Genomic DNA, 19,131 nt, shown 5'->3' on the forward strand with positions numbered 1-19,131 from the left:
GGCCTGGAAGGCCACAATTTGTTCACCCCAAAGCTTCTCCTCTCCAGGTGAACAATCCCAGGTCTCCCAGCCTTTCCTCCCAGCAGAGCTGCTCCATCCCTCTGCCCATTCTGGTGCCTCCCCTGGGCTCTCCCCAGCAGCTCCAGGTCCCTCCTGTGCTGGGGCTCTGCAGGTGGAGTCTCACCTGAGCACAGGGGCAGAATCCTGACTTTGGGTTAGGAAAGCCAGGAGAGCTGTATAGAAGAGAAATTCCTTTAGAGAAATATCTAAAACTAAACACAAATCCACTGTCCTTAGATCAAAAACCCTGTAGCCAAAATCAGGAGTGGATGGGGAATGTTTGCTCTGTCCCTATGCTCAAGGCACCACATCCCACCAAAATCCACAGGGCACCAGGCCAAAGGACACTGAGCCTGATCCCACCTGGATCCTCTTTCTGGAGCGGGTCCCAAACCACCTGGGCACCTTCTGCTTCTGTAAGAGGTTCAGGATCTGTTATCACAGCCAGGGAAGCCTTTGAGAGCCACAGGTCACTAGTGTGGACAAGCCTGCAGAGCTTTTCTGACCCCTAAAGAAATAACGGAAAATCCACCTTGCTCCCTCCATACTATTCCTTGCACAGTAATCCCTTCTCTGAAGAGAAGGGATTTGTTTCTCCTAACTGAACACAGTAACAGGCGTGCTCTAACCTTTCAGCAGAATGTCAAGAGAAACAATGATCCCTTGAAACTCAAAGGAATTGTTAAATTAAATAAATAAATGAGTCCACCACAAATGCCACATGCTGTTATAGCCTGAACCTCCTCAGTCCTTCACTCCAGGTCAGTCAGGAGAAAATCTATAATTTAAAGCCTAGGAAAGCAACAATGTAACACTTTGAAGATAAGCCATTAGTCCTGCCTCAGCAGCACCTGATAATACCACCTTCCTTTTGAAAAGTTAGACAACAAACACAACTCTTTAATGTATTAAAGACCCAAAAACCAGGGAGAGGGAAGATGGATAGTAGTGATTCTGTTTCTTCCCCCAGGGCTCTGTGTGGTGTCTTCATTTGAGAGACATTTCCCTCTGTGACTGCACAGTTTGGGGGGGCTTTTCCCTGCTTTAAACAAAACATCCTCTGCTGTTTTCCATTTCCAGCTCTCTTACAGACTAATACACCTTCACAGAAAATGCAGGAACAGCCCTCAATCGAAGATGATGCCATCCCAGCCACAGTACCCTTTTTGCATCTGCAAAAACCTTGTCAGGAAATTGTTTCTGCTTTTTATACCAGCGTTCCTGGAAACAAAACTAAATCTTTAGTCTCCTCAAAATATGAGCATAAAAACCTAATTAAGGTTAGGGTTTTGCCTAATTATATGCCTAATTAAGGCATTTTCTATTAACCACCAAGAAGTCTGATGACTTAAAATAATCAGAGACACCAACACAGGTAACAGCAACCTCCCAACTGTATTCTGAAGAAAAACAAAACCATGATTCCAAAGATCATGTCATTATTGCTGCTCAGAAAACAGATGAAGAAAGTGTGCAGTTTTATTTCATAGCACTAAAAATCCACATTTCAAGTTCTCCAAATTCATCCAGTTAGTACCAGATCATTACTAATCAGCATTTGACAGCTCCACACTAACCAGAACAACAGCAGCTCTTACTGGACAGAAAAATTCACTTGCCAGAAAGATTAACCATTTCACAAATTAAAATTAAAGACCAGCATACCAGAACACTGTTGGCATTTCCCATCAGTGAAAGCTTCCAGTTGCAGAAAGGTTGCAGAGAGAATCCTTGATAGATGTCCGAGATGAGGCCTCCAGAGCCACAGGAAGGAGGAGAAAGCATTATTTGTCTTGCAGGAGATGTGGCAACCTGATCAAACACTGCATACTGAGCTAGTGCACAACTCTGAAGAAGTATTTTGATCAATTTTAGTTTGGTTTTTTTTTAAAGTTATCTAAACAAATGTCTTTGTTTATCAGACAAAAGGATCAGAGTGAAGTCACCTCCCCAGTGCTAAGAACCAGAATAAGTGCCTGGAGTATTTACATGTCCCAACACTTCTATAGTGCCACAGTGGTGTAACATTTCCACACTGAGCCTCTAATTCTGCCAGAGGAGTGAGTCAGAGCATCCTCTAAACACAGATCAGAGCCCCAACAGCACATCTTCCTCTCCAGTTAATTGCTGACAGCCCCTGAAGAGAGATCTGTTACAGGAGTATGAAGGACCCAGGCTCCAAGGCGAAACAGGGAACAGCTTCTGAGGCATCACTCACAGAATTTAAACATACAATCAACCTGCTAATGCACAAAGGCTACTCCACAACAGGAGTTTTTTGGTTCCTGCACCTCACCTGGCACACAATCAGAAAAGCAGTCAAGTGCAAGGTATTCCTCCCTCCATAAGGAAGAAGGATGTATCTTTTAACAAATGTGATGTCTTAAAATCAGTCTTGCTGAACTGACAACAGAATCCTCCATTCATCTCACATAGTCAGGCTTTCATCCCTTCTGTTCATGAATCATAACTGACTCACAGAAAAAAAAATATTTGTTCAAAGGTGGATTTTCTCACTCTTCGTATCTGCTCTTTCCAAACTTAACTGCCTTTAAACAAAGGCTCATTTCTTTATAGCCTGACTCAAATGTTGCAATAAAGTTCTTAACTGGGCTCTGTCACAACCATTTCCATCAGTTGACTTAGTCTCCAGGTAGGATCATGTGAAAAAGAAGACATGCAAAGGTGATTGAGCAGTAGTCATATGCAGGGGCTGACAATTATCCTGACCTATATTCCTCTGGTGGTTGCTTGCAGCACTGAACTCCTCCCTTACCATTTCCCCAACTTCAGAAAGATCTTTGGATTTTACACAGGCAAGTGCTGAAATATTTGAATCAGTATCTTCAGTGATCTCTGCAGCAAGTGGTGCACTAATCAAACAGGGCCTACAATCACAGGTAGGGAAATGCCCTTAACACAGAGAGCAACAGCAAAAACCAAGTGTTCAATTTCTCCTTAAGTTATAGTATGTAAACTTGAAGTGCTTTAATACAAGGTATATAAAGAAGAAAAAAGTGACCAAAGGCTGAGTCCTCAGGAAAAAAATTTTTAAAAACCCCATACACTAAGTGTAACTTGTCAACTTGAAGTTTGGCTTTTTCCTGTTTTTGTTTTTGCAGCAGGTAATTTCCCAGTTTGGGGGTGATCCTACAAAAAGAACTTATCAGGTGCACTATAGACATTTATACCCTCAACTGTGGTATGCAGGCTATGCTGTGGTAATCACTTCACCTCCTGCCCAGGAAACACAGCAAAATAAACCCCATTTTACAGGGTGAGCCCTGAATGCTCATTAGATGGTGAGAGTGCACACTTCAAGAGCTACCAGCACCATAAATCCATCCTTCATTTCCGTTGGGGCAACTTGGTCAAACAGTCATTCCCTTGAAGGTGATGAAGGAATCTTTTTCTGACTTAATTCAGACATTTCTCATCAGCTATCTTCAGTTTTCATTTTACTGTCACACTGCAGAGCTCTAAAATACTTCTCAGCTTTCAGGCATAAGGGAACCTACCTAAAGTGCACCTCCTTTAGAATATCACCAGTCCTTCTATGCCATTCACCTCTTTAGCTGCATTTCAAAAGCAAGGTGGCACATCAAATGTGTAAGGCCTGCATAAGTAGCAGCTTGTTTGGTGCCTTAAAGTCAGCAGAAGTTAAGCCTCAGCCCAATCTTTATACAGTTCAAAATACCAGATTTAGAGTTACCAACAATTCCATTTCAAGCAGGAGGCTGGAGACATCAGAGGTGCTTCCCAGCCAGAGTTGGTAGGAAAACTGTCAGCATCTGGCCAGGACCAAGAGATTGAGAGCCATGGCACAGCCTAACCTGAATGCCCTGGCCCAAATAACACCAGAAATGGATGGTGTTAGTGAAAGGACACTCCAGAGTATTCAGACAATAACTGCTGCATTTCCCAGAGCACCTAAAAGAAAGAGCGGCTACTCTCCACTTCCTCACCTTTATTTCTTTTTTTCCTACTTCTTTTTAAAGATAATTTACTTACCCTGAAGACTAGCTTGCTATGCAGGATGGGTCGATGATGACCTTAAGACTTTTAACTCCTTGCCCCTTTTCAAGCAGGTGATGCATGCAGGAACTCCTCCTGCTTTAAAATGCCCAAAATAGAAATGGTGCTGTCCAGGCAGAAGTTGTTCAGCTGTGGAGAAGAACTATGCACCCTCTCCCTTCTAGAAGCTTGAGAAAAGGATCAAAAAAAGGTTTGAAATATTTCATGCGTGGCACAGGAAAATAGCAGCTAGAAACACAGGCAGCAGAAAGCAACACTGAATCAGTCCAACCACCTTCAGATTCAATAAAATAGAAGCTGCCCCAGCTCTTAAATTCGTCTATGGCCCATTCATAACAGCAGTGACCAATGAAATCAGCTTATTTGCACATATAAACACACAGGTATTTGTGTCTTGCATCACACATTTGTTACAACTTCCCTGTGACAGCAGTTGTTTATGCAGGTGTGCTTATGCAACAAAGAACCAGTGCACTGAGCTGAGACAACCCCCTAGATCTGCAAGGTTAGAAAGTCAACACAGTAGCAGCAAATCATCCAAAGTGCTTGTTCCCAACACCTGTGAAACTGAACGCAGATCAATTTAAACACCCCTTCAACTTCGTTCCCTCACAGCTCATTGACAGCAGTGACATTGACTTGGGCAATTCGCACTCTTCTTTGAAGTGGCAGCTCTCCAGGAGGTCCTTGTAGTAGTCCTTGAGGTCAGCATAGGTGGAAGTGGTCTTGTTGGAGTGAAGGAAGGGCAGCAGCTTCTCGTTGAGCAGCAGCTGCACCTGGTACTCCTCCTGGGAGGCATTCACGTGGTCGCAGTGGTAGAGCACGAAGGCCAGGTTGGCCGCGTAAGGCATGATGCGGCCGCTGCGGAATTTGCGCTGCGCCTGCCGCGCGAAGTTGCTGGCCAGGAGAGGCTCGTCGTCTTTGAAGTAACCCAACAGGGCAATCAGGGGCTGGAGGGTCTCTGCGTGCCCGACTTGGACAATCAGAGGTGAAGAAATGGGTTTGGAGCTACAAAAGAAAAGAAGCAGAAGGGATGAGCTAGAGGCTGTGCTTTAAAACAAAACACCAACGTGCGGCACAGCTGCCAGTGACCACGGCTGAGGGACACCTTGAGCTTGTGTCACTCCTGAGAAAAACCTCTCTGGGAATTTCAGTCTGTTACAGACATTTTAAATGCAGCTTCCTAAACTCTGTCCAAGTATTGATCCGAGGCCAACGCAGTGAAGTTCAGCAAGTGCCGAGTCCTGCCCTGGGGTCAGCCCAGGCCCTGCAGCTCCAGGCTGGGCAGAGGGGCTGGAAAGGGCCCGTGGGGAAAGGCCCTGGGGGCTGTGCCAGGGCTGGACAGGAGCCCAGGGGTGCCCAGGAAGTACAAGGCCTGTCCCCTGGGTTGGCCCTGCTGAGGGACCCCAAGGGCTGTGTCCAGCTCTGGGCCCTCCTGGCTAGAGAGCCCTGGAGGGGCTGGAGCTCACACAGTCAAGCCCTTCATTAGATGTGAGAGAATCTCCTCCAAATCATCAGCAGCATTTACCAAATTTAGTCTGAAGACAGAGATCCAGAGATGCAGGGCAAGAGCTGTCCCTTCCCAGTTTAGCAGTCCAAATGACCAGCAGGAATACTGCTATTACCAATTCCTGAGGGCACCAAGCAGTCCAGAAGGAGATGATGCTCCCTCAGGAACACATCAGCAAATCAAAGCACTGGCTGGTACCATGACCAAGGACAGCTTATGTAACAAAAGGTTACACACTGCTCAGCCAAGGGGGAGATAAGAACTGGCTCGCTGTGCCAGGAAACACCAGCAAACAGGAAAATCTGACCCTTGCTCCAGAGAAGGATGATGGCTTTTGGGGAGCATTTCCAAGTGGCCCACGTACATCTAGCACAGGGAAATAGAGGTTTAGCTTTCAGGAGACACATCTTGGCTGGTCTGAAAAGGAGAATCCCACCCAAAGCAATGGAGAAATCGCTACTGAGAGACTTGCCTGGGGATTGGAACTCTGATCATCCCAGCAGGAATTCAGTGCTGGGCCAGGATGGGCCCTGCCAGCTCAGTAGGACTGTTTGTGCAGTCTGACACACACCCTGTACCATGCTCCTGGTGAACCTGAGCCCTCCTGACTCCACTCCTCAGACTCTCCCCTTAGACAAAACATCCCTTAAAAAATACATCCAAACCCTGCCTCTGTTTTTTGTTCAAAAGAAGCAGCCTTCAAACCACAAAGGTTCTCTGTGGAGGACACTGTATTTTTTACCACCTATGCCTTTGCTGCACCAAGATCTTTACACTCACCACACTCTTCCAGCTCCTCCAAAATCAGTGTTCCTGCTCGTGTTCTCCCCTTGCTATTTATGACTCTTTCAATCACTTTAATATTATAAAGCTTTTGGATCCTTCAATCTCTTTCTCTTCCCTTCCCTCTCTCATCCACTCGACCAGTTCACATGTACCCTTCCATCCACACACACCTGCAGGGAAGTATTTTTAGCCTTTAGGACACATTCACATCCCTCCTGTCACAGCAGCAAGACACAGATGTCTGTGGAAGGAAACAGAAGGCCATTCCTTTGATCTCCTGCAATTTCCAGCTCAGAAGTCCCCAGGGCCAGAGGTGGCTTCTAGGTAATGACTCCAAATCTCTCCTTCAATCCACGTGCATTTCTAGCACACACAATGTCCTGTAGCAAGGAGTTGCAGAGCTTCACACACTGCTCTTAATTTTTCTATCTGCAGATGCCATGTCCCATTTAATCCATTCTATTCACAGCTTGGTAACAGTGGTTCTTCCAAGCTGAGAAATCCTACCTCAGTCCTTCCACAATTTTCCATATGAGCCAAATCCCTTTAGATCAGAATATCAGAATGCACAATACTCAAGAACCATAAGTTACACAGAAATTGATGCTACACCCATGAGCTCTCTGCTTAATTCCCGATATCCAACATGGAATCATGGAATGATTTGGATTGGAAGGGACTCTAAAGATCATCTCATTCCAACTCCCTGTCCCCGTCAGGGACAGCCTACATAGACCAGGCTGCTCCAAACCTCATGTGCCTGAAGTTTGAGATCTCTCAGACAGCTACAACAACCTCATAAGAGCCCCTGAGCAACAGGCTCTCCCGGATTCTATCCAACAGGTGATAAGAAGGTAATTTTTCCCCATGTGGATTACTTGACAGCTCTGCAGTTTTCCAGCCCAGTCAGTCTCTCCAGGTCCTTTCACAATCTTCGCAGAAACACTTCATCTTATTTATCAGGAATAAAACTGCCACATTTGCAATGCCACTGAACTTGTCAGCTCTTCTCAACATTCCAAGCAGGTCAGATATTTCCAGTTCTATCTCTGCTAGGAAAAATCAATCAGCTGTCGCTACCCTCATTTCTTGTAATTTTATCAAATTTTTCCCTTTGTAAGGACCTTTCCACTTAACCCCAGCTGCTTCATTACTTTAGATAAGGAAACTTCTTCAGAAGGATGTTTGGAAATCATGACTGTAACTACCAGATCACCCTACTTTATATTTGCTGATCCCTCCCAAGAGCTCCAAGAGGAATATTTTCCTTTTAAAGAGCCATCCTAACACTACTCAGATGTATCAGATTCATCAAGGTGCTCAGCACTACAACTCTGGAGCATTATTTCTACAAGACTGGCCTGGAATTCTGATTATCTCCAGGAGATGCTTTTTAAATTTTTCCCTTATTTATTTGTATTGTCATGTCTTCCCAGCTGCATGGTCTTTGTTTTGTTAACTAAGAGGGAAGCTGGGAATGCAAATATAGCGCTAGAATCTCCAAAATAACCTTACATAGGTGTTACTGACTCGACAGGGAATGGATTTCACATCTCACCACTCAAAAGAGGCTTCAGAAATGCTAAGAAAAAAAAAAATTAACATTCTGGCTATCAATGGTGGCTTTAAGCAAAGTTCAGCTTTACTTTCCAGCTGATGTTAAGCTGGAATGTTGAAATGGAAGTAAATCACAAAAAAACAGAGCAAAAAATAAATCCTAAAAAACCAGCAAGGCATATGTTTGCAAAGCAGGAAACAAAAAACAAACCACAGCACAGACAAGTTTTTAAGAACAAGGGAAGAAGAAGTGGGAAGAGAAGGACTGAACAAGGTGCTCACTCTCAGTGTAGCTTGAGTTTTTCCTTCACTTGCTTTAGTCTCATGAAATCCTCATGCCAACAGCACAAAGAGCCCTGGGAGGCAAAACAAACCTCTCCAACTCAGCACTATCCCACTGGATTAGTGCAATGAGGATGCAAACTGTTTCCCAATACGACACAACCCTGAGTTCTCCACAGCCTCCTGAACCCAGCATGCTTGGTCTCTCAGCAGTACTGGTGATTTCCCAGACTGCTCCAGCACTCCCTGTTCAGGGACAGGGTCAGGACTCCAGCTCAGATGTGGTTGCCTATCACCCAGCAATGACAATCAAAATGGCCATCAAGGTCACACTGCAATATTTTTAATTGTGGGGAGAATAATGACAGATTATGTCTTCAGAGAATACCCACAGGCAAAGGTTACCACTGTCCCTGCATTTCTGATAAAGGCAGAACAAGAAACAAAACAGTGATAAACAGTAGCACATTATTAAACTATTAATGGCAGGCCAGATGTTTCCATGCTCAATTTGTCTCACAATCTATCGATGACTCAGCGTCTTGCTGGAAGTATCAAAGTTCCCAACATTGTACTCTGGTAATTACTAATGGCATTTCAATCCACCTTTCCCCTCCTTTCTGTTTACTAGTACATGGCTTGGGAAAGCCCACTGAGGAAATCTCACTCCCACCTTTGAAGGGAGATGAAGGGACTGTGCATAAAACTCTGCCATAAAATATTAGGAGCTTGTCTGAAAGTGACTGGTTTCATATTCATTTCATGGGGCACTTCCAAGTGAGCAGAAGGGGCTCTCAGGAGGCAGAGCACAATTCTGGTTTCACTGGAGAGATGTGCCAGCTCCTGAACTGTCCACACTGGGGTTTTATGGGGTTTTTTTTACCTTTTAAGTAAATCTGACCACAGATGAAAATGAAGAAAGTACTGAACAATTCAGCAGCACAACCCCAAGAGCTAAGTCTCACCATGGGGGAAAAAAAAAGCATCATGGAAAAGCACAGATGTGGCATTTATCATCCAGGTAAATTCTAGTTCTCCTGGATCTCAGATTTGGGTTTAACTCTGAATCTTCTGCATCAACTCACCCTTCCTCCAGAGCACATCATTCCTACTCTTCCCAGGACTACTGATCGTTCATTTTCCATATGGAAAAAGTAAACTTTCTTTTAACCAAAGTTTATTTCCTAAGCACTGACTGGATTTTCAGTTAGAAATAACTCAAACCCCAGGAAATAGTGGGATAAGATGAAACATTTCCTGCAGCAAAGCTCAACCAGCCAACCCCCAAACCTCATGTCAAAATCCCTCCAACAACTGCACAGAAGGTAAGATTTACCACCTGTTTAACAACCAAGCTTGGACTACATTTTCTCCTTTTTCTCCCTTATAAAAAAGCCAGGTCAAAGGACCCCAAAACCTGCCTTGAGCTATGGGATGAATTCTTCATCCTTCTCACTTCCCCCTGGTGATTTATTTCATGGAAAACAAAAAAATCTGGGCAAACCTAAACATAGCAGGAAGCAGCAGAGATCAGGGAAGGCAGTGGTAGCACGCAGAGGGCAGCAGAAACATTTAACAGTGTTAAAGCTCAGAGGGTTTTCACCAGTGGGAAGAAGAATAAAAAAATAATAATTAAAAAAAAAAATCTGTCAAATAGTAAAGTCCTCATATGTCAAAACTTCCACCATAAACAGAAGACAGCCAATCATCCCCAGAATCAGCACCAACAGAAGAAAATGCCACCACTAATACTGACAGGAAGAAATTTTCTTCTGTTGCAACAAGGAACAAGTTCACTCATGAGAAAAGCAAACTTGAAAAGCTGACTGGACTGCACAAAACTCATTAAAAACCCTGACTAAAAGGCTCTTATCTAGTCCTGCAACACTTTATCAGCTGGAGCTAATTAGGCTGGGCCTCCTTGTGTTTCACTGGGAGCTGCTGCACTTTCAAAGGCTCTTTCCTGGCTGATACCACCTCTCCCATTGTTTCAAACCTCAGAGGTGAAATGCATTCCTGCAGCAGCACCACAATAATGCTCAATGTTGATCCATCATGAGCCAAAACCAAACCAAGAGGCTGCTGGCACTTGGCAAGCCCTTTCTGCCCAAGGTGGACACTGGTCAGACCAGTTCATTTGTCTGTGACTTGCCTAGGAACTGTTTAGTTTGGCTTTTTCATTCTTACATAAAAGGGTATGACTCTATCAAAGTTGCTCAGATACTTTTTCACATCAATCCTGAGCAAGCAACTATTAACTAATTAATGTGAGATTGAGGACATGCTGGGGAGTCTGAAAGGCCCAAGAAACTTTAAATCTCTAGTTCTGGGTAAACAGATGAACAGCCCCACTCCCAGGGGAGAGACCCTGGGCTGCCCAGCTCTCTGAGAGAAGTCAGCAAACACACACACAGTCAGAAATGCAGACGTAGGCATGCTGCTGAATGTGCCACAAGGATCTGTGGTGAATGTCACACCTCTGGCTACCCCAGAAGATCCCTTCAGTCATGTCAGAAGTCCCACCTTTGAAAGATGGAGCAATCAAAGCCAACCACACACTATGATACAGAGCTGCTGCCTGAGACATGGACTGTTTATTAATGAAAGCCATCCCAGCAGCAGTGAAGGGGTTTTCATAAAAACCTGACTGAACATTTGGAACCTGAGCAAAAGGGGATTTTCAATCTAATAATTCCATTGCTACTGGATATGTAGAAGCTTTTTGCTCACTTCCCTTTGTGGAGTTTTGAACTGTGAAGTGGTTTTAGATCATCCATTACACTCCTTTTTACTGAGTCATAGGTTTGAAGGAACAATTAGGGCACAGCAGTTAACGACTCCTGAAAGATTACCAATTGTGTTGGGAAGTGACCTGCAAAAAGGAAGGCAAATTACATGCAACAATAAAAGCTACCAATAAATTGCCAAATTGGTCTGTTTACCATAACTCACAAAGATCACCTTCAATTGATCTGGAATCATACTCAAATTCAAATAAGTTTTTTTTTTTTTAATAACTTGGACCCATTTACTCTCCCAGAGGAAACCATCACCAAATATTTTGCAATGCATATGTGCAGCTAAGCTGGTATTATCAATGCACACTGCAAATACTGAGATGGCTGCACAAAGCATCCTCCCAATTTCCAGAGCTTTATGGTAACCCATTTGGACAGTACAAGCAATAACAGGTATTTCATATCCTTTCACTAGCAGGAAAAATTAATGTTAAATATTTGAAGCTAGAAGGAAAAAAAATATGGAAAGGTCTAAAAGAGCTTTAGTGAATAGCTGATGTGTTTTAAAGTGTGCTACAACTGATTTGCAAATCCATCTCTGCCCAAGCGTGCAGCTGCAGAGATTTTTAAAATCAGATGAGCAGCTTCATATTGCATTAAGTACCAAAATACCTGAATTTCTCATCAACATACATAGACTTCCTTGGGCAAATACTGTTCATTAAACTGCTGGGAAAACCAGCAGTGAAAAGTAATTCTTCACCAGCTTCTCTGGTTATTTTCTAGTCCTAGCAGGCAGACTTGGTAAAAACCAGAATTCTTTATAAGTGTGAAGACATAAGACAACATCCCAACTATGCCATCTCAGTAGAGCAAATCACATGGGTTTGATATGGAACAAGAGAAACTTTTAACCAAAGTCTATTTCTTAAGCAGAAATGGTTTCATTTTATATACATCTCATTATGTTTTTGTAACTAAGAAAATTTGTATGGAAGAAAGAGAGTCCTGGGCTCCAACCCATCCCTTTCACAGCTTTTAAAAGCAAGATCTGCACAGAAGAGACTATTGCTAGTTTAAACCCCAGAGTTATACTGGAATCACATTATGGAAGAGCCTAAAAACATCTGAAACCTTTGCACTGCAAACTGAAAGTGGGAATGATTAGCAATTGGTATTTATTACCACCTTCATCATATTTCTAAGGATAGACTTACCAGAAGGAAGGGTTTTCTACCAAGGAAATAAAAGCAAGTTTTGATAAGGCAATTAAGTTGGTGATAAGATTGCAAGGGCAACAATGACTTCATGGAAGAAATAGGTTCTCTCTTTTTAATTTCACTGTAACTGGGAATGAAAACAGAACAAAGCTATTGAACATAAAGGCATAAAGTAATACAGCTTTGCCAACACTGCTCTCCACTGTCAAGTCTGGAGCAGCACAGATAATCCAGATCCCTCAGCTTCTTCCCAGAACAGAAATGCTTCTCTTTTTACCTCTGGATAGCCCAGTCTAAGCTTTCCAAAAAGAAAAGAGATTTTGGGGTGAAGATAACGCCCTGGAAGTAAATTACTTTTTCTTAAATGTTTAGAGTAATTTCTTAAATTTTTAGAGCAGGCAGCCTGTTATAAATCAATGTTAAACACTGTTAAATTGAAACAATGTTCCACTGAAAGACATTGCATCATGACAAAAGTTCATTTTCTGAAAAAGCTGCAAAAATGTTTAACCTGCTGCCTTGGAGTTTACCATCACCATAAAAAGACAGACTTATATATATATTTTTATTTGTCTGTTTTCTCATTTTCATTGTAGTCTCCCACTGCCACAGGGTGTCTCTCTCCATAGACGAGAGAGAAATAAACCTCTCTCTGTAGATGAAATAGGATTAGCTGCACTTCTGCTCCCTAGACTCCAAGAGAGACAAGCTGGTAGATTTCCACATGCTCTCCAGGGTTATCCAACCCAGTTTATTCCCAGGTCTCCAGTGCTTTACGACTGCCACCTTCTGTTGTGGAAGGGAGTAACACATTCCTGTGGCACTCGGCTACCTCGGCTTTCCCATTCCTGTTTAGGATGAGGCTCAGCCTGAAGACTGCTCACCCAGCTTGGAATTCTGCAAGATTTAGGGTCCTGATCCTCTACATTCACTGCCTGCTTCCCTCTGTGATAGCAAAACACGAGAGCTGCTGGTGTTGCAAATGAACTTCCATAGCCAGTGCTGAAAGAAAGTTAGCACTGTGCTTGGGAACTCTGCCTCAGACACCTGCTCTTCCCACCTCCTAGTACATCAGAAATCTCCATCTGTACCTCCTTCTTCCAACTACAGGTCTTGGGTCTTTAAAAATTGTCATTATTAAACTTACAGGGATGTGTGATATACAGTTGAGACACACAGCTTCAACTAGTGTGTGTAATGTAAGGATTGAGAGGCTCTCACTGCTCAAAGAGGAAATGACACTAAAAGGGAACAAAACTGATCACTCTCCGTCTATTATACAATCTTATGGCCCTGTCCTTGATATCCTTTATTTCTATAAAACTTCCATACTAATCTGCTAAGGTATTAATTCATGTGACTGATTATTAACCATGAATTTCCAACTGTTCAGTTTACACAAGAACATGAACACAGACTGTAAATAAACATTTAAGCAACAAATTATTTTTAACAAGGACATTTTTAGCAAGAAAGCTATATTTTAATTCATTGTCTCCTCTCAAACTGCAGGAAGAAAACACCACTATCAAGCAGCAGTTCCCTGAAGGCCTGTGTGGATCAGCAAGTTAAAAGATGGAAATACTTGAGCTGAGCACAAAAGCATCAATGAAAGCAAAAAAATACACTCTTCAAAATAATACTGCTCTAGTAAAAATTGTATTCTCACTGTTAAAATTCTCCTAGCTCCAGCTCTCCTATTGTTGCTATGCTCAGAAGTAAAGTACTGAATTTCCTTTCAACGAAATCCAGCTCAGGACTGAGCACAGAAAGCTCACACCCAAAGCACTGCAGGCTCTTGATTTACCTTTTGCTCTCCTCCACTGCTTTGTCCAATTGCTGGAAGATATCTTGGAATAAAATGCAGCTGGAGCGACTGTTGATGTCATAGCCATATCCTCTCTTCCAGTATTGCTTCAGGTCGTTCAGGTATTCCAGCACCTAAAGTTAGAGCTCACAGGTTTTTATTGCTGCACCAAGGGAAAGCAAAAAGCTCACAGCCTGGAGCAATCACACAAAACCAACCCAAATCATCAGGGCTCCAGTTCAAACCACTTCAACATAAAACCAGACAACAGATCAGACCAAAGAGTTACCAAATTCAGCATCTGGTAACAATCACAAAACCTGAGGTACTGCACATCATAAGACAACCACTATCCACTGCTTTTTTAGCACTTCTGATTTTGCCTTTGACTTGTCATTCTTCTCACAGAATCCATCCCACACCTTTAGCCCAGCTTGTTTTGTGTCTGTTTCCACATTCCAGAGATGTGTGCACATCTCAAGCTGACAGAACTGTGCCTTGGAATTATTCAAGAGCATGCAGTGCTCTCCTTGTTCTCTGTTCCTTCCCTGACAATTCCTGGCATCAAAGTAATTTCCCACCTCCCTGCTGAGTTATTTATAACTAGACTGAACAGGGCAGGCCTCAGCAGAAGCCCATGGTGACCCTGATCCTCTTAGACAGGAGACCACTTATTCCTAACTGCCCACCCTTCAGCCAAACACCTACCTATGCAAAAGTTTCCTTTTTTACCAGGGGTGCAAATTTCCTTAACAGCCCTGGGGGAGCCTTACTGAACATCAAAAGTTACATCAAACAGTTTTGAAAGAAGAGGAACAAACATTTGCCTCATTTATCTGGGTTCTGTCAATAGGCCTTTATTTGGTTTAGAGAGCTGACAGACCCCAAAATCAAACAGAGAATCTCAGAGGCCCTGGAAGACCTCATTTGATGTACCTTGGAGCGAATTTTATCACGTGATTCTGTCATTTGAAAATCACACGTTATAGAATGGTTTGGGATGGAAGGCCATTTAAGATCACCTCATTCCAAACCCCCTGCCACAGGCAGGGACACTTTCCCCTACAGCAGGTTGCTGCAAGCCTCACATACCTTGGCATCTTCTTCACTGAAGAGTGAACACCATGGGGAGGTCACATTTTTTATGGCCAGTTCATATGAGCAGGTGAGAAAAGCCACTTGAACAAGATCTGCAATAAATCCAACAAACAAGCAAGAGATAAATCACTGCTTCACAAGTAGCAACTTCCTCTCCTCAGTTTACCTCTAAAACAAATTGTACTTACTGTCTGGCAATACAAACAATGAAATCAAATAAATATTTGGCAGGACAAAGACCAAGCACCAAAAATACACAGTTTAACAGAATTATTGTGCAAAATTTTGGACTGCAAGTTCTTGGCATTGCATCACTGTCCTGGTTTGAAAAGGAAGTGAATTTTTTGGGATGCTGTGGTCAAACCAATCAGTGCTCAGATTTGAATATTGGCACCAGGTGTGGCCACTGAGGACATGGATACACCTCTGAGAACACAGTGGGTTAAAAGCAGAGAACTCCCAGAGGAATTTTCTCTTGGTCTGTGAAAGAGGTCAGAGCTCCCCTGCCCAGCCTGCACTTGTGCCACCTTGAAATTTGATATCTTGTGCTGGCAGCAGGGCTGGCCTAGGAGGAGAAGGGGTGCAGCGAGGAGGTGCCCAGCAGCCTTGGGAGAGTTCTGGGCAGGCAGAGCCCAGAACATCCTTCCTTGGATGATGGAAATCTTACAAATGCTGATCCTCCTGGAGGATGAGAAGAGAGATAGAGATGAAATAGGAGGAACTGGGCAAGTGTGATCAAAGTCCATGCAAGTCAAAGATGTCAGAAGAGTTGAGAAGAATCCTAGGTGGGAGGAGATGATGGAGTGGCCTTTGGATGGACTTTTCCTGTATAGCCAGGGACAGAACCATTCTTTTCCCCTGTGACACAGAGACTGCATTTAGGGGGAGGCAATGGCTTGGAGCCAAGAGAGTGCAGTGATGTTATGTGACAGAGATGAGGGGTGAGGAGGGTGGTGGTGCCCTCGCTCTTCAGTGCGGAGGATCTCTGTTCTTGAGACCCCTCAGCCCCAGGGGGTGAATCTGGGGCGGGGGGGGGACAGGTGTCCCGAAAGAGAGAGACTGTTGCCTTTTTTGGAACTGAGCAAAGCACCCTTAAAAGGGGAACCCTAGAAGCAGCTCTGGTCCATGTGCAGTGGTGAGAGCACTGGGCATGGAAGGAAGGAGCCACGAGGGCAAATGTTCTCCAGGCAGTGCCACGTGTGACATGGAAACGCCAGTGGTTTCAACTGTGTTTCCTGGGGAAGCCTATGGTACAAGAGGGACTCCTCTCCTCTTGATGAACTGAGAATTGATTATCTGAGGGGTGGTAACTGGATTGAGAATCTAAGGGTCTATTTCCTGTGGTGGTGGAAATTGCGGGGAGGAGGAATGTTTTTGGAAGGTTTTCATTCTGAGTTCTGCTTCTTTTACATATTGTATGTTAATAAAGTTTTTTTCTCTTTATCTCTAAGTTGGAGCCTGCTTTGATCTATTTCTGGTCCCATCTCACAGCAGACACCAGGGAGAATATATTTTCATGCAGGCACTGGCATTGCACCAGCATCAAACCATGACAATCATTAAAAGAGAAAAACAAGAGCATTCCACATTAAATGCTGTCCATCTGCTGATGTGAAACAGGTGTCAGCTGCTGGTCAGCACACAGGTCAGAAGAGTCAAAGGGAAGATGTGAACTCTTGGACAACACCCCCTCCACATCATCAGTTGTGTACAAGCAGCACCAGGTTGAACTTTGTCTCCAGCATGTCCCTGATGCTGCAATCTCAACAGCAGTACTTATTCTGGGGGGCTTTTTACCCCAAAACTGCACAGGGAAACCCAGCACTTCTGTTCTGAACAGGAGTTAACACACAGGGCTGCTTTTCCTCAGGCCATTTATGTGCTGGAGTTGTAACAGGTTTCACAAATGCAAAATTAAAAGAAAAACATCTGAATCCCTCCAAAACCAGGTAAAGCTGATTTTATCTATGGGAAAGATGTTTTCATGCATCTTTTTCTTCTGACCATTATCCAACAACCATTCATTACTGCAACACCAACACAGACTTACAGTCATATGCACTTAATTAGAGACTGCATCTCCAAGTCACAGCCACTCTAAATTACCTACTCTGCATAAGTACACATCTTGGAAGTTGCTCTTGGCCAGCTTTGGCGCCAAAGCCATCTGTGACAGGAATTCCTTACCTGCATTTAGCTCCTCCACTGGCAAACACAAGGCGCTGGCCACCTTCTCCAGGACCTTCTTCATCTCAGGCCCCTCTTTGAAGGCGTTCACCTGGCCCATGGCCGTGTCATTCTCCTCCACCAGCACTACAAACTTGGCGCAGTGATCAAAGAACCGCATCAGGGAGTCGTTAACTTCAATCTCCGCCTCTGAAAGCAAACCTGGGCGTCAGGGGGAGCACCACCATGGCCTAAGGCAGCAGCACGTGGCCACCATGACACCCTCCAAGGGACAGGCCACCCACCACAGCTGTGTCCCCATGGACGGGGTGCACGGTCCCCCTCAAGCACAGGGAGGGCAGGGTACATCCCCAATGCCTCCGAGAGCTCCCTCAAGGAGGGATTCTTGCAGCCACCCAGGAAGGCATCAGGAGTCCCCCTATGAGGAGACCCTCAGGGTTAGATCATGGCTCCCCCAGCGCACCGGGAAAGCGCAGAGCTCCCTCAGGAGAAGGATGGAGCTCCCGCAAAGAGGCTGTGAGGAACCCCCATTCCCTTTGGTGGAGCCGGGAATCCCAGGGGCTGCCCCAGTCCCTCAGGGAGGACACGGGAATCATTCACTCAGGGCATGGGTCTCCCTCACCCCCTCAGGGAGCAGGCCCTCAGGAAGGCACGGGAGCCCCCATCCCCTTGGGACAGCTGCGAATCCCTCAGCCCTTCAGGAAAAGCCAAGGGCTCCCCCAGGTAAGGGGGGTGGCTGTCGCGCACTCACCATCGCCGCCGAAGTCGAGGGTGGGCCCGAGCCCGCGGCGGAAGGCGGCCCCGCTCTGCAGGCAGCGGTGCTTGGAGCTGCTGGCCAGCGCCAGGCGGCGGCGGGCGGCGAACAGCGCGGGGAAGCGGGCGGCCATGCGCCGGGCCAGCAGCTCCATGTCGCGCCGGCCCTGCGGCGCCAGCTGCCCGTCCATGCTCTCGTTGTACCACATGGGCCACTCGGCCAGGGCAGCGGCGGCGGGGCAATCGGCGTCTCCCGCGGCCCGGCGGAGCAGCCGGGAGTGCAGCTCGCCCAGCCGGCGGATCTGCCCGGCCGTGGGGTAGCGGGTGCCGTGCCGGAGCACGGCGCGGAGCTGCAGCGGGGTGCAGGTGGCGGGCAGCGACCCGCCCGCCGCGGGACCCAGCGACAGCGGATCGCTCAGCAGGTACGGGTTCACCTCCTCGTAGCGGGACTTGGTGCCGAAATAGCTGTTCAGCCCCGCGCTCGCCAGCGGCAGGACGAGGAGCAGCTGCAGCAGCCCGGCTTTCCGGCGAGGCGCCATGGCTGCAAGTACGTGGCAGCCGCAGGAAGAGGCGGAACGGGGCCGCCTCTTCACGGCTCCGGCTGCCCCAGAAACCGCCCCCAGCCCCGCTCCGCCCGTCCCCTCACGGCTCCGCCCGCCTCTCACAACTTCGCCCGGCCCCCTCACGGCTTCCCTCGCCTCCCCGCTGCTCCTTACGGCTCCTCACGGCATCACCCGCTCCGTCCAGCTTCGGCCGACCCCTCTCGGCTTCGTCCGCCCCAGCTCGGGACACTCGCAGCCAGGCGGGAGCCCTGAGGGGAGCCATGAGATGTCTGACTTTGCCTCTGTGGAGCCTCACTGACTTCACGGAGCTCAGTAAAAACAAAAAAGTCGATACACACGAGGGGAATGGTTTAATTCCTCTGTACAGGTAGAACAACTGGATCGACTGCAGTAGGGGAAACAGAGACAAGGTATGTTGTCTTTCTCTGTGTATAAAAATCAGAGCAAGCCCCGTGAAGCAGATGGGCTAAGGACAACCTAACCTTCTTCTTAGTGGTCAGTGTCCAAGATGTGCTGGTTCTGAAAAATATAAAAT

General features: G+C 45.7%; 1 protein-coding gene across 1 annotated transcript; it reads right to left on the reverse strand.

Moving 5' to 3' along the window:
• Positions 1–1,521: 1,521 nt before the first annotated feature.
• MINPP1 (multiple inositol-polyphosphate phosphatase 1) lies at positions 1,522–18,575 on the reverse strand. Its single transcript, XM_084210703.1, is given in 6 exon segments — positions 1,522–4,733; positions 4,736–5,103; positions 13,996–14,129; positions 15,088–15,185; positions 17,281–17,469; positions 18,032–18,575. Coding segments are annotated over 6 exon segments (1,359 nt in total). The 5' UTR covers positions 18,573–18,575; the 3' UTR covers positions 1,522–4,704.
• Between the last annotated feature and the right edge of the window lie 556 nt (positions 18,576–19,131).

This window comes from Fringilla coelebs (genome assembly GCF_963513975.1).
Source record: "Fringilla coelebs genome assembly, chromosome: 8".
NCBI lineage: Eukaryota > Metazoa > Chordata > Aves > Passeriformes > Fringillidae > Fringilla > Fringilla coelebs.